We start from the raw sequence: 12,500 nt of genomic DNA on the forward strand, positions 1-12,500 counted from the left end.
ATTCTCTATGTTAGCTACATTAGCTGTGTTTTCTACGTTACTTTAGCTATGTTAGCTACTTTGGCTGCGTTAGCTAAGTCAGCTACGTTAGCTATGCTATCTACATCGGCTACACTAGCTATGTTAGCTACATCATTGACGTTAGCTACATCAGCTTCGTTAGCTACATTAGCTCCATTAGCTACATTAGTAGAAAATGTTCCGTGTAGCTCCTGTTATAGAAGTTCTGACTCTTGGAAGTTTCTCGTTCGGAGAACTGAGACGCTGTTCTTCAAACTTCCACTGTTGTTGTTCTCACCGGGAGCTCTGAGTGTTTCTGTTCTCCGGTGAACGGTTGTCGTGCGTCACTCAGGACTTCAGTTTGAAAGAACGCCGGGTTCCATCAGAAGAGCAGAACAAACAGAAGCGTTCTATTGATCCGCAGCTGGACTCCAGCCGCTTTGGACTCCTGCTGTTTGCACAACGTTCTCCATGGGAACCGTCGGTCAGCACAAACCGTGTTTTCCCGTAACCGTTCTGTTTGAGAGGAACAAACAGCGTTCTGTGTGTGGAGTTGGTGAAGTGGTCAGCAGGTGGCAGGAGAACCTGTCGGTTCCTATCTGTGGCACTGAGAACAACACTGAAGAACTGGTTTGTTGCTCCGGAAACCTCTGCTGCTGTTTCACAGTTCTGGGGTTTCCCACAGGAATGGAACGCCCCTTGGCTGGATTCATGACCTGTCGGTTCTATTTCCACCAACTTGTTGACCTACCGGATTTTTGATCTGCCGAGTTCTCGATCCAACGGATTCACGATCCACCAGGTTCTCGGTCCACCGACAAAAGCTGAAGAAGTCCGGTTGGGTATTCCTCATAGAGAACTTTGTGGCATTGTTCTCGCTCTCCTGGTTCCACCTGGTTCTTGAGCAGGATGAGGTGGATCATTCTCCTCGGACTCCTGCCGGTTCTCTACTCTGAGTTGGTGAGTCAGTGTTTCCCCCACGATCGTTCTAATTCAGAGGTTACGGAACTGGAACAACCTGACCTTTAATCTGTTGACTTAGAACTTTTGCCTGAACCTGAAGTGAAGAACTGAGCTCGGATGTTCTGGTTCTTTAGTCATCAGTTCCTCAGATTCTCTGCTACGTCTAAGAAGAACACTTCTATTACGTCATCTTCAGAAGCTGTTCTCTCTGAAGTAGAACATGAATCTGTCTGACCTCAGACCCTCTGCAGTTTGATCCTGCAGGAACCGAGGAACCACATATCCAGCAGAACCTCACAAGCCCCGCCCCCTCCACCTCTGACCTGCTGGAGACGGATGAGTTCCTCGGTCCGTCTGAGTGTATCAACAACAAGTACGTGGCTTGATTCAGAGTGGAACCTTCACATTCCAGGAGGTGTAACTCTGAATGTTCCACGTTCCATCAGCCTGTTAGCTCTTTATTAGCTTTAACTACACTGTGCTAAAGTTTCTAATGCTAAAGCTAAAGCGTGTTCTTCAGGCCGACCCGGGCGTCGTGTGACCTGGTGTTCTGTTCTCCGTGGGAACGTTGCATTCACGGGTTTTGCGCCTGCAAGCCGCCGTACCTCTGCCCGTTGGAGGGCGGAACTCCGGTCTGCGGGCGGAACGGACGGACGTACCGGTCCTACTGCCAGGTGAGAACCGGGAGAACGTCCTGGAGACAGGCGGAACCACTGGAACGTCTGCATCTGTGTTCCTCACTGCGTGGTTCCGTGTTCCTCCAGGTGATGGCGCTCTCCTGCCGGACGGGGAGACCTAGCATGTCCCACTTTGGTTCCAACTGCAGCGGTTGGTTCTCCCTGGTTCTGCCTGCCAGGTTCGGTTCCTCTCCCTGTCTCTGACGTTCTATTGTGGTTCCTCAGCTGATGGATCAACTTTCAGCACCTCAGTAGAGCCGGACGTCGGCCTCGTGAAGGTCTCGGTTCCTGATGGTTCCGGGAAGGTCCAGGAGCTTCTGGTTTGTGCGAACCGGTGGAACATGGCGGCTGCTAACGTGGCGTGCAGAGAGACGGGAGAATCCAGGTGAGGCTAACCTGCTGAGGTTCTAACGTTCTGCTAATGTTCTAATAATCTTTTACTCCACATTAGGCTAATGTTCTAACGTTCTGTCGCTCCTCGGCATGCTAACGTTCTGTCGTTCCTCCGCGTGCTAACGTTCTAACGTTCTTTGTCAGGGGTGCCGTGGCTGCTGGCCGGGTTCCGTTGGAGTTCCTGAGCCCCGCCCACCAGCTGCTGCGCCGCTGCGTCAGCATCCGTTGCCACGGTTACGAGACGTCGCTGGCCGAGTGCATCATCCATGACAAGGAGGACGTCGGAAACAGACGTGTTGCTACGGCAACCTGCCACCAGCCGGCAGCAGAACCAGAACGTGAGTCAAGGAAGTCGAGGAAGAGCTCCTGAAAAGTTGATCTCCGGGGAGATGGATCTCCTGGCAGATGGATTTCCTGGAAGGTGGATCCTCTGAGAGATGGATCTCCCAGGAAGTAGATCTCTTGTGAGGTCGATCTCCTGTGAGGTGAATCGCTCAGTAGGTGGATCTCCAAGGAGGTGGTTCTTCTGTGAGGTGGATCTTCTGAGAGGTGAATCCCCCAGTACCTGGATCTCTCTGGAGGTGGATATCCTTAAAGGTGCATCTCCATAGAATTTGATCTTCTTGGAGGTGGATCTCCTGAGATGTGGATCTCCAGGGAGGTAGATCTCCTGAGAGGTGAATCTCCAGGGAGATGTATCTCCGTGGAAGTGGATCTCCTGAACATCCACACAGATGTGGTGGTTCTGTGTTCCAGAGGACGGGTGCGGCTTCGCCTGTGTCTCCAGTGGGAAATGTGTTCCTCTGAACAGAACCTGCGACGGAGTCGACGACTGCGGAGATCGAAGTGACGAGATGTGCTGCAAGAGTAAACGAAGCACACCTATAACCTGAAACCACCACCTCCAGGAACACGTTCTGAAGAGAACCTGTGTGTGTCTCAGAGTGCAGGAATGGAGCGTTCTGGTGTTCCTCCGGTGTTTGTATCCATGAAGACTCCATCTCAGACGGAACCATCGACTGTCTGGATGGAGCCGACGAGAAGACGTCGCACAGCAGTGAGAACCTCCAGAACCTTATGACGCAACGCAAAACACAGTGAAAACCTCTAGAACCTTAAAGAACACTCCGGAACCTCATCACAGAACACAGGACGATACATCAGTGTTACTCACTGAGACAGAACCCTCAGGAACTCTGGACAAATTCTGTTTTCTAAGTTCTGCGGTTCTGTGTGAGGTTTCAGAATAGAACTCTGTCTGTTGAAATAGAACTTCTTTCTAAAATGTTCCTTTGATGTCAACATTTGTCATTATTTCTCCTCAGAGATGGAATCTTTTGGCAGAGCTCGCACATCCAGAACCTACAAGCCAGGTAAATGAAGGACAGCTAACAGTACTAAGAGAGCTAATGATACGAGAGGTGCTAATGATGCTAATGATGCTAAAGGTGCTAATGGTGCTAGAGGTGCTAATGATGCTGATGATGCTCAAGGTGCTAATGGTGCTGACGATGCTCAAGGTGCTAATGGTGCTAGAGGTTCTGATACAAGAGGTGCTAATGATGCCAGAGATGCTAATGATGCTAGTGGTGCCAATGAGGCTAAGGATGCTAGAGGTGCTGGTGATATTAATGGTGCTAGAGGTGCCAATAATGCTGGTATTATTGGTATGAGTATGGTATTGAGATGCTGATGATGCAAAGGATGGCAGAGGTGCAAATCATGCTAGAGGTGCTAATAATGCTAATGGTGCTAGAGGTTCTGATGATGCTAAAGATGCTAGAGGTACAAATGATTCTAGCGGTGCAAATGATGCTAGACGGGCCAATGATGCTAATGATGCTAGAGGTAATAATGATACTAATGATACGAGAGGTGCTAATGATGCTAGAGGTTCTGATGATGCTAATGATGCCAGAGGTGCTAATGATGCTAATGGTGCTAACACATTGTGTTTCTTCTTGTTCTTAGAGTACACATCTCCCAGAAATGGTACGTACAATGCAAACTTCCACAGTTCCTTGGTTCCTATCTCCTGTGGTTCAGGGTTCTCTGAAGGCCACACCATTAACAGCATGTGCTTGTGGGGGCTGTTCTCACTTTGGGCTCGATGTAAACTGTTTGTGTCCAGAGCTGAAAATGAGCAGGGACCACCTGGAGGCCCAGGTGTCCTGCGGCGTCCCCAACGCCACGTTGGCGGACGTCACGTCCACGGCGGACCGTGGGCGGGGCAGCCGCGTCAAGAGGGTGGTGGGAGGAGAGGAAGCTAACCCGGTGAGTTAGAACCGGAGGTGGAACCGGCCAGGGAGAGCCGAGCAGCCTTCACGTTCTGCTTGTGGTTCTACAGATGCAGATCCAGTGGCAGGTCGCTCTGGAGGAGAACAAGAAGATTGACTGTGGAGGAGCTTACATCGGAGGCTGCTGGGTTCTCACTGCAGCGCACTGCGTCAGGTAAAGGCTAGCAGCTAACGGCTAAAGGCTAACAGCTATCAGCTAATGGCTAATAGCTCACAGCGAACATCGGAGGGTGCTCGGTTCTCACTGCAGCGCACTGCGTCAGGTAAAGGCTAGCAGCTAACGGCCAAAGGCTAACAGCTATCAGCTAATGGCTAACAGCTCACAGCGAACATCGGAGGGTGCTCGATTCTCACTGCAGCGCACTGCGTCAGTTAATAATGAACAGCTACCAGCTAACAGCTATCGGCTAACAGCTATCAGCTAAAGGCTAACAGCTAGCAGTGAACATCGGAGGCTGCTGGGTTCTCACTGCAGTGCACTGCGTCAGCTAACGGCTAATGGCTGTAGGTAAATAACTGTTTATGTTTCTGTTTACTAGTTTGTTTGTTTGTTTGTTTACTGTCCAGACCCAGCCCCTCGGCCTTCAAGGTGAAGTTCTCTCTGTGGAAGAAGACTCAGTCTCAAGACACCACCGACATCGTCCCTGTGGAGGAGGTCATCATCCACCCAAAGTACTGCCTGTTTTAGTCCCGCCCCTACGACAGCCCCGCCCCCATAAAGGGGCCCCGCCCACACGTGCCTGCCCATCATTACTGCAACCTGCATGAAACTATTTCTTTCTAGCCCCGCCCCCACATTAGAACCAACCTCCAACTAGCTTCACCCTACATTAGCACCACCCTGTTGTTGACCCGGCCTCAAACTTCAACACAAACTCATCCTTGGCCCCTCTTAGCTCCACCCTTCACTGACCACACCCATCATCCCTCCCTTCCCTCATTAAACCGACCAATTGTTAGCCCCTCCCGCAATTATCTGCCCCATAATTCACCCCGCCCCTCATCCACCCCACCCCCATTAGGCCCGCCCCTCGCACTGTGCTCACCGCTCTGTGTCGGTTCCACAGATACGTTCCGACCACGTATGAGAACGACATCGCGCTGCTGAGGCTGCAGAAGCTCAACCTGCTGGACCGCTGCCTGGAGGAGAACCCGGCCATCAGCGCCGTCTGCGTTCCGTGGTCCAGTCACATGTTCCAGAGCGGCCACAGCTGCAGCATCTCCGGCTGGGGGCGCACCGCCGGTACGGGGAACCCGCGGAACCCTGGCTCGCGTTCCACCGCCAGATTTTCCTTGAAAATGTGGTCCGGAGAACTTCGGCAGAACCTTGATGCAAAGTTCCCACCATAGCTGAATCCAGAACAAGCGGAACAGGAAGTTGTGTGGCTGGGGTTCTTGTGGTTCCGTGCAGATGGTCAGGTTCTCATGTTCTTGTGGTTCATTGCAGGCGGTGAATCCACTCAGGTTCTGCGATGGGCCAACGTGTCGCTCATCGGCGGCTGTGAGAGGTTCTACGGAGAACGCTTCAAACCGGGCATGATGTGTGCAGGTGAGCGGCCAATCAGAGGGCGGGAGGCGGCGGCGTGCACAGAGGCTGATGTGTGTGTGTGTGTGTGTGTGTGTGTGTGCGTGTGTGTGGTTCTGCAGGGGACCTGCAGGGGGGCGTGGACTCCTGTCAGGGGGACAGCGGCGGTCCTCTGGTCTGCCAGGACCAGCTGGGCGTCTCCTACCTCTGGGGCATCGTGAGCTGGGGGGAACGCTGCGGAGAACCGGGGTTCCCCGGAGTCTACACACAAGTGCGTGTGCATGTGTGTTGTCTGTGTGTGTCTTTGTGTGTGTATTAATGTGTGTACATTAACGTGTGTGTGGTTCTGCAGGTCTCTCACTACTTCGAGTGGATCCGACTCCACACCGGCTGGTCCACCGTCACCAGATTCAACTCCTGAGAACAGCCAACGTTCTACTGAGAACGTGTGTGTGTGCGTGTGTGTATGTGTGTGTGGTTCTGCAGGAACTGTTCTCAGCTGATGTTGTGTTTAACTTCAGAACCACCGGATGCTCCCCGGTTCTTTGGGAATGTGACGTTCCTCCTCCGGGTCCCGTCGGGTCAACGCGAGCCAATCAGCTGCCTCCAAACCTTCCACTGCTGTTTGTTCTCAGTAGAACAATAAAAAAAAAAAAAATTCTGTTTCAGTCACCGAGTTCTCATGTGTGATAAAAACCGAAAGGGATGAAGAACGTTCGACGTTCCACACAAATATCACAGAAACAGATTTCACCACTTTGTTTATTCTTAGAACTGGAGAACCCATGCTGTCGTTAAGGCGCTAAAGAAGAACGAACAGCCGGCGTTAAATCTAAAGAACATAAAGGAAGAATCGTAACAGAGAAGGAAAAACACTCAGGGTTCTAGAATTCAGTCACAACTTTGTAAACGTCAGTGTTCTCTCGCGGTATAGATATGTTTCTATACGAGGACCCGAGGTGGAAGCAGCAGAACGTCCTGGCTGTTCCTCAGTTCAGGCGGTTCTCCGGGCTGGGATGTGTTCCACGGGCAGCTGCAGGCGCACGGCGCTCCGCAGCCTCCGCAGATCGTCGTCCACCTGAGAGGAACAACAGTCAGCGTGAGGCGCGGAACCGCAGAACCTCAGTCACGTGTCACTCGGAGGGGGAACCTTCCCTCACCTGGGCCAGCTCCTCTTTCAGCTCGTTGTATTTCTCGACGTCGAATCTCTGCTGCGACGCGTTCCGGTGGAAGAACTGGAGGAACTGACGGTCTCTGGCTCCAGTACATGCAAACTCCTGAGAACAAGAACCCAGAACCCCAGGTGTTGGTTCTGGACACACTGTGACCAGCACAGAAGTCCAATAACAGAACACCACTCGGGTTCAGATCAGGGAGGCCGTGAGTCCCAATCCCCCCCTCCAGGTCTCACTGTCTCTGCCCACGTGAGCGCTGAAGTCCCCCAGTAGAACCATGGAGTCCCCAGACGGAGCGCTGTCCAGCCCCCCTCCCAGGGACTCCAGGAAGGCCGGGTACTCTGCACTGCTGTTCGGCCCGTAAGCCGAGACAACAGCGAGGCACCTGTCCCCGACCCGAAGGCGCAGAGATGCGACCATGCCGGGCCGCATCACTTCCTGTGTTCGTAGTTTAATCCAAACTCTTCGGTTCCTTCCTCTGGTTCCTACCTGTCTTGTGAGGATGTAATAGGCGAAGAAAATCATGCTGGTGGTGCAGGAAATGAAGAACGTGACGGGTTCCATGATGTCCCACGCAAACACATACCTGACACACACACACACACACACACACACACACATATTAATATATTATCACACTGCTTCAGTCTGTTAGACAGTGTGTGTGTGTGTGTGTGTGTGTGTGTGTGTGTGTGTGTGTGTGTGTGTGTGTGTGTGTGTTACCAGGTGAGGTATCCCAGAAATCCTCCCTGCAGTGACAGGTAGGCAAGCCCCACCCATCCCAGCATAGTGGCTCTAAGCCCCGCCTCCTTCTCCAGCTTCGCTCGAACCTTCAGGAAAACCAGAACCAGGGAATCAACCAGTGGAACTTATTTTTAGGGCCAGAAGAACTCTGGGTTCCAGGACTATGAGCAGGATTACGTTTTCCAGCGGTTCCAGCTGCAGGCGGAGCTGGGTTCTCCGGTTCTGCAGCTCACTGTGTCTCTGGTGAAGCTGCTGAGGCAGACTGAGTGCGGACTGCAGCAGGTGAACCAGGTTCTTCATGTCATCCAGATCCAGAACGTGTTCATGAGACGAGCCTGATGAGTCACAACAAGAACCGACAGGAAGTCCTCAGGAAAAACCACAGGAAGTCTTCAGGAAGAACAGACAGGAAGTCATGAGGAAGGACAGACAGGAAGTCCTCAGGAAAAACCACAGGAAGTCTTCAGGAAGAACAGACAGGAAGTCCTCAGGAAAAACCACAGGAAGACTTCAGGAAGAACAGACAGGAAGTCCTCAGGAAAAACCACAGGAAGACTTCAGGAAGAACAGACAGGAAGTCCTCAGGAAAAACCACAGGAAGTCTTCAGGAAGAACAGACAGGAAGTCCTGAGGAAGGACAGACAGGAAATCCTCAGGAAGAACAGACAGGAAGTCCTCAGGAAAAACCACAGGAAGTCTTCAGGAAGAACAGACAGGAAGTCCTGAGGAAGAACAGACAGGAAGTCATGAGGAAGGACAGACAGGAAGTCCTCAGGAAGAACCACAGGAAGTCTTCAGGAAGAACAGACAGGAAGTCCTCAGGAAAAACCACAGAAAGTCTTCAGGAAGAACAGACAGGAAGTCCTGAGGAAGAACCACAGGAAGTCATGAGGAAGGACAGACAGGAAGTCCTCAGGAAGAACAGACAGGAAGCCATGAGGAAGAACAGACAGGAAGTCATGAGGAAGAACAGACAGGAATTCATCAGGAAGATCAGACAGGAAGTTATCAGGAAGAACAGAAAGGAAGTTCTGAAGAAGAACCACAGAAACTCAACAGGAGGAACCGACATCAAGTCTTACAAGAGAACCGAATGGAAGTAAGTCCACAGGATGAACGAACAGGAAGTATCTCTCTGGGTAGCATGAGCATGAACCTGTATCCACAGTTGCAGCAGTAGCTTTAGTATTAGCATTAGCATTAGCATTAGCATCAGCATTAACAGTAACATTAGCATTAGTATTATCATTAGCATAGCACCAGCAGTACCTTGTCCTGGGGAGCGGACATGGAGAACTGTGTCGTTGATGACGAGCTGGAAATCCTCTTTTAGAACCGTTTCCATGAAGGTGCAGGAGGAGATCCTCTGTCCGTCTGTTACCATGGAAACCAGGTGTGAGAGAGAGAGAGAGAGAGAGAGAGAGAGTGAGAGTGTGTGTGTGTGTGTGTGTGTGTGTGTGTGTGTGTGGTCGTCTCACCTGCGTTCAGCAGGGCGGTTCTCTCCACTTGCGGATCTTTCTCCGTGATGTTCTGCAGAAGTTCTCCCACCGTGGTCAGCATGGGCGTCAGCACGAAGCGACACACTCGACCAGCGGGGAGGCGCAGCGAGAGAACCGGACGGCCCAGACTGTGGAGAACCCGGGCATCTGGTGGGGGGCGGGGGGGGGCAGGTTAGAGAGGAGGAGGAGGGGCGGGGCTACCTGTGGGTGGAGGTGTAGGAGGGGGCGGGGCTACCTGTGGGTGGAGGACTGCTGCTGAAGGAGGTGAAGCTGGTGCTGAAAACAGGATTGGTCTGAAAGAAGAAGAGCTCGTTCCGTCATGGTTCCTCGGTTCTGCGTTCTCCATGTTCACGACCCCAATCACAGACCTGACCGACACGTCTGTTCCTCCACAGAACTGAGAACCTGAACAGAGTTCCTGTACAGAACTGAGAACCTGAACAGAGTTCCTGTACAGAACTGAGAACCTGAACAGAGTTCCTGTACAGAACTGAGAACCTGAACAGAATCCCTCCACAGACCGGAAAACCGAAGCACAGTTCCTCTACGGAGCGGAGAACTCCAGCAGAGAACAAAGCTGCTCCACAGAACAGAAAACCCGAGTGGAGTTCCTCTACAGGACGGAGCACCTGAGCAGAATTCCTCTACAACAACACCAGGACGCCTCTCTGAAACTCTCACCGCATTCCTGAAGACCCGCCGAGAACCGCAGAGCAGCCCGGAACGGCCCGGACCGCCGGAGAACCTCAGCAGGAGCCGGAGCGCCAGCATAACTGTTAACAGCTGCAGTCTGGCGAAAATATGAGGGCTGAGAAGGTTCCGGGGGCGGGTAGGAACAGGTCTGGAGGGGAGGGGGGGGCAGGGAGGAACAGGTCTGGAGGGGAGGGGGGGGCAGGGAGGAACAGGTCTGGAGGGGCGGGGGGGCGGGGAGGAACAGGTCTGGAGGGGCGGGGGGGGGCGGGGAGGAGGGGCGCGGGTAGGAACAGGTCTGGAGGGGAGGGTGGGGGGTGGAGGGGCAGGAAGAGGAGCAGTATCCTGAGAGCCTCCTGTTCCCTTCATGACAATAGATTCAGACTGGCTTTATGCCCCCCCCCCCCACACACACACACACACACGCACACACACACACAGACAGTCGGAGGCGGGGTTCAGTCAGAGGCTTTATTTGCAGGCCGGTCTTCAGCGGATGGGGCAGTCGGTGAGGGAGGGGGCCCTGCACAGCCCCTTGCCCCTCACCTGGAGCCCGCTGCCCCTGTAGGAGGCCACGCCCCGGCCGTTGACCCTCAGCTCGCTCCGGACGCGCTCCCAGACCCGCTGGCGGGGGGGCAGCTCCCGGTCCGGCTGCCCTGGGGGGGAGGGAGGGGGACATGTTGGTCGACGCCTCACTGGGCGGGTCTGGAAGATCGGTTGCCATGGTTACCTGGGTAGTCGAGGAGGGTCACCCTGTCTCCAGGGGCGGAGCCGGTGGGCGGGGCCAGCAGCTCCACCGTGTCATCAGAGGGGGCGGAGCAGCAGAGGAGGCGGGCCTGAGAAACCACGCCCCTCAATTTACAGGCCTTCTGGTTGCATAGCAACACAGCCAGAGAGCCGGCCAGCTGGGACAGGAAGAGGCTTTTAGTCTGAAAGGCTCCAAACAGGAAGAGGCTCTATTCTGGAGAGGCTCACCTCCTGAGGCTCGGATGCTAACGTGCTAACCGCAGTCCGCGGCTCCGCCTCTCCAACGTCCACTTCCTGGACCCACATGTTCACCGCCACTGGGTGGCGCCGTGCGCTCAGGATCCGCCCCACTCTCAGGTCCAGCCGCGTCACTTCCGGCTGGGACTCCGCCCCCAGAGGGGCGGGGCCTGAGGCGGCAGGGCGAGCTGGAGGGAGGGGAGCGGGGGGGGGGGGGGGGGGGGGGGGGTGAAGCAGCCATCTTTATTTTAACGAGACTCTTCATCGACACAACTCCTTCTGCTCCCCTGACCCCCGACCCTCACCCCTCCTCTTCCTCCTCTCCCCCCCACCCTCACCCCCCCTCCTCACCCCTCCTCTTCCTCCTCTTCCCCCCCACCCTCACCCCCCCTCCTCACCCCTCCTCTTCCTCCTCTTCCCCCCCCCCCTCACCCCCCCCCCTCACCCCTCCTCTTCCTCCTCTCCCCCCCACCCTCACCCCCCCTCCTCACCCCTCCTCTTCCCCCCCCACCCTCGCCCCCCCTCCTCACCCCTCCTCTTCCTCCTCTTCCCCCCCACCCTCACCCCCCCTCCTCACCCCTCCTCTTCCTCCTCTTCCCCCCCACCCTCACCCCCCCTCCTCACCTCTCCTCCTCCGGCCCCCCCTCTCCTTGCTCTCCTGTGATGCAGCGGAGGGAGGAGGAGACACTGCAGGAACAGCGGCTGTTGCTGCAGCAGCAGGTTGAGTGACAGCCATGCTGGGGGCGGGGCTTCGACGTCTAGGGGGCGGGGCTTTGGCTGACAGGAAGACAACAAAGAGGCCAAGTTTAACAAGTAAAGAACATTTTACTGGATGAAATCAAGTTCTAATAAATTAAATGAATAAAAAACACAATAAGTTACATTTAATTTAACAAATAAAACAACATTTTAACAAAAAAGTTCTTATAATTTAAGATTAATTGTTCTCTGTGTTCTTGCATTCACCCCTGCGTCTGCGCTGGTTGTCCTGCAGTTGCCCTCTCAGCTGTTCGATGTCCTTCTTGAGCTTGGCGTTCTCCACCAGCAGCTTCTTCTGCTCTCGGACGGACGCCTGCAGGACTGGAGAACACAGACGAGTCAGGCCGCCCGCCGGGGGAACCTTCTAGCCTCTAGCCGCGGCCTCGGGGGACGTTCTCACGGGCTTTCTCCCGGCTCAGCAGGGCGTGGGTTCTGAAGTACTCCAGGATCTGCTGGCCGTCCTCGGGGTCCAGCTTCATCAGAGTGTTCTCCAGGCTGGAAGACAGAACGGCTCAGAGCCAAACGCTCTGGAATACGAGTTCTCAACATGTTTGGATGGGCTCCAGACACGTTCTGGAAGAGTTCTCATGTTCTGGATGAGTTCTAGACTCTCTCTGGACACACTCCCTCATGCTTTAAAGGTCTGCTGAAGCTCCAGAGTTCCGTGTGCAGAACAGTCGGACAGCTGCAGCTATAAATACATCGCTGGAACACCAACCACAACAACAGCAGACGCAGTGAGAGGAACCGTGGAGAACCGCTCCAACGAGCCCCACCGCTTCATTCTGAACAGG

General features: G+C 54.1%; 3 protein-coding genes across 3 annotated transcripts in view; 1 reads left to right on the forward strand and 2 right to left on the reverse strand.

Annotated features, from left to right (window-relative positions):
• The first annotated feature begins 471 nt into the window (after positions 1-471).
• On the forward strand, positions 472-6,276 carry cfi (complement factor I). The gene is made up of 15 exons (XM_030084819.1): positions 472-484; positions 1,228-1,336; positions 1,484-1,637; positions 1,728-1,791; positions 1,866-2,025; positions 2,178-2,371; positions 2,790-2,900; positions 2,977-3,090; positions 4,165-4,307; positions 4,381-4,484; positions 4,898-5,002; positions 5,398-5,573; positions 5,778-5,879; positions 5,978-6,126; positions 6,208-6,276. Exons 1-15 carry the CDS (start codon positions 472-474, stop codon positions 6,274-6,276), a joined length of 1,767 nt encoding a protein of 588 aa, XP_029940679.1.
• A 329-nt stretch (positions 6,277-6,605) lies between these two features.
• On the reverse strand, positions 6,606-10,101 carry LOC115409067 (calcium uniporter regulatory subunit MCUb, mitochondrial-like). Its single transcript, XM_030120054.1, has 9 exons — positions 9,955-10,101; positions 9,509-9,566; positions 9,253-9,420; positions 9,044-9,148; positions 7,952-8,109; positions 7,754-7,860; positions 7,520-7,616; positions 7,016-7,132; positions 6,606-6,933 (listed from the first exon to the last, which is right to left on the reverse strand). The coding sequence occupies exons 1-9, from the start codon at positions 10,042-10,044 to the stop codon at positions 6,850-6,852; spliced, it is 984 nt and encodes a 327-aa protein (XP_029975914.1). The 5' UTR covers positions 10,045-10,101; the 3' UTR covers positions 6,606-6,849.
• Positions 10,102-10,432: 331 nt separating this feature from the next.
• The window catches only part of aimp1b (aminoacyl tRNA synthetase complex interacting multifunctional protein 1b), a 2,315-nt gene continuing 247 nt past the window's right edge, over positions 10,433-12,500 (reverse strand). Inside the window, exons 2-7 of the mRNA XM_030120111.1 lie at positions 12,107-12,201; positions 11,914-12,027; positions 11,572-11,724; positions 10,939-11,135; positions 10,694-10,868; positions 10,433-10,619 (exon numbers count right to left, since the gene is read on the reverse strand). Coding sequence (XP_029975971.1) covers positions 10,453-10,619; positions 10,694-10,868; positions 10,939-11,135; positions 11,572-11,724; positions 11,914-12,027; positions 12,107-12,201 — 901 coding nt within the window. The 3' untranslated portion in view covers positions 10,433-10,452. The remainder of the gene's footprint in view (positions 10,620-10,693; positions 10,869-10,938; positions 11,136-11,571; positions 11,725-11,913; positions 12,028-12,106; positions 12,202-12,500) is intronic.

The sequence above is a fragment of the Salarias fasciatus genome, chromosome 3 (genome assembly GCF_902148845.1).
Source record: "Salarias fasciatus chromosome 3, fSalaFa1.1, whole genome shotgun sequence".
In the NCBI taxonomy this organism is placed as follows: Eukaryota; Metazoa; Chordata; class Actinopteri; order Blenniiformes; family Blenniidae; genus Salarias; species Salarias fasciatus.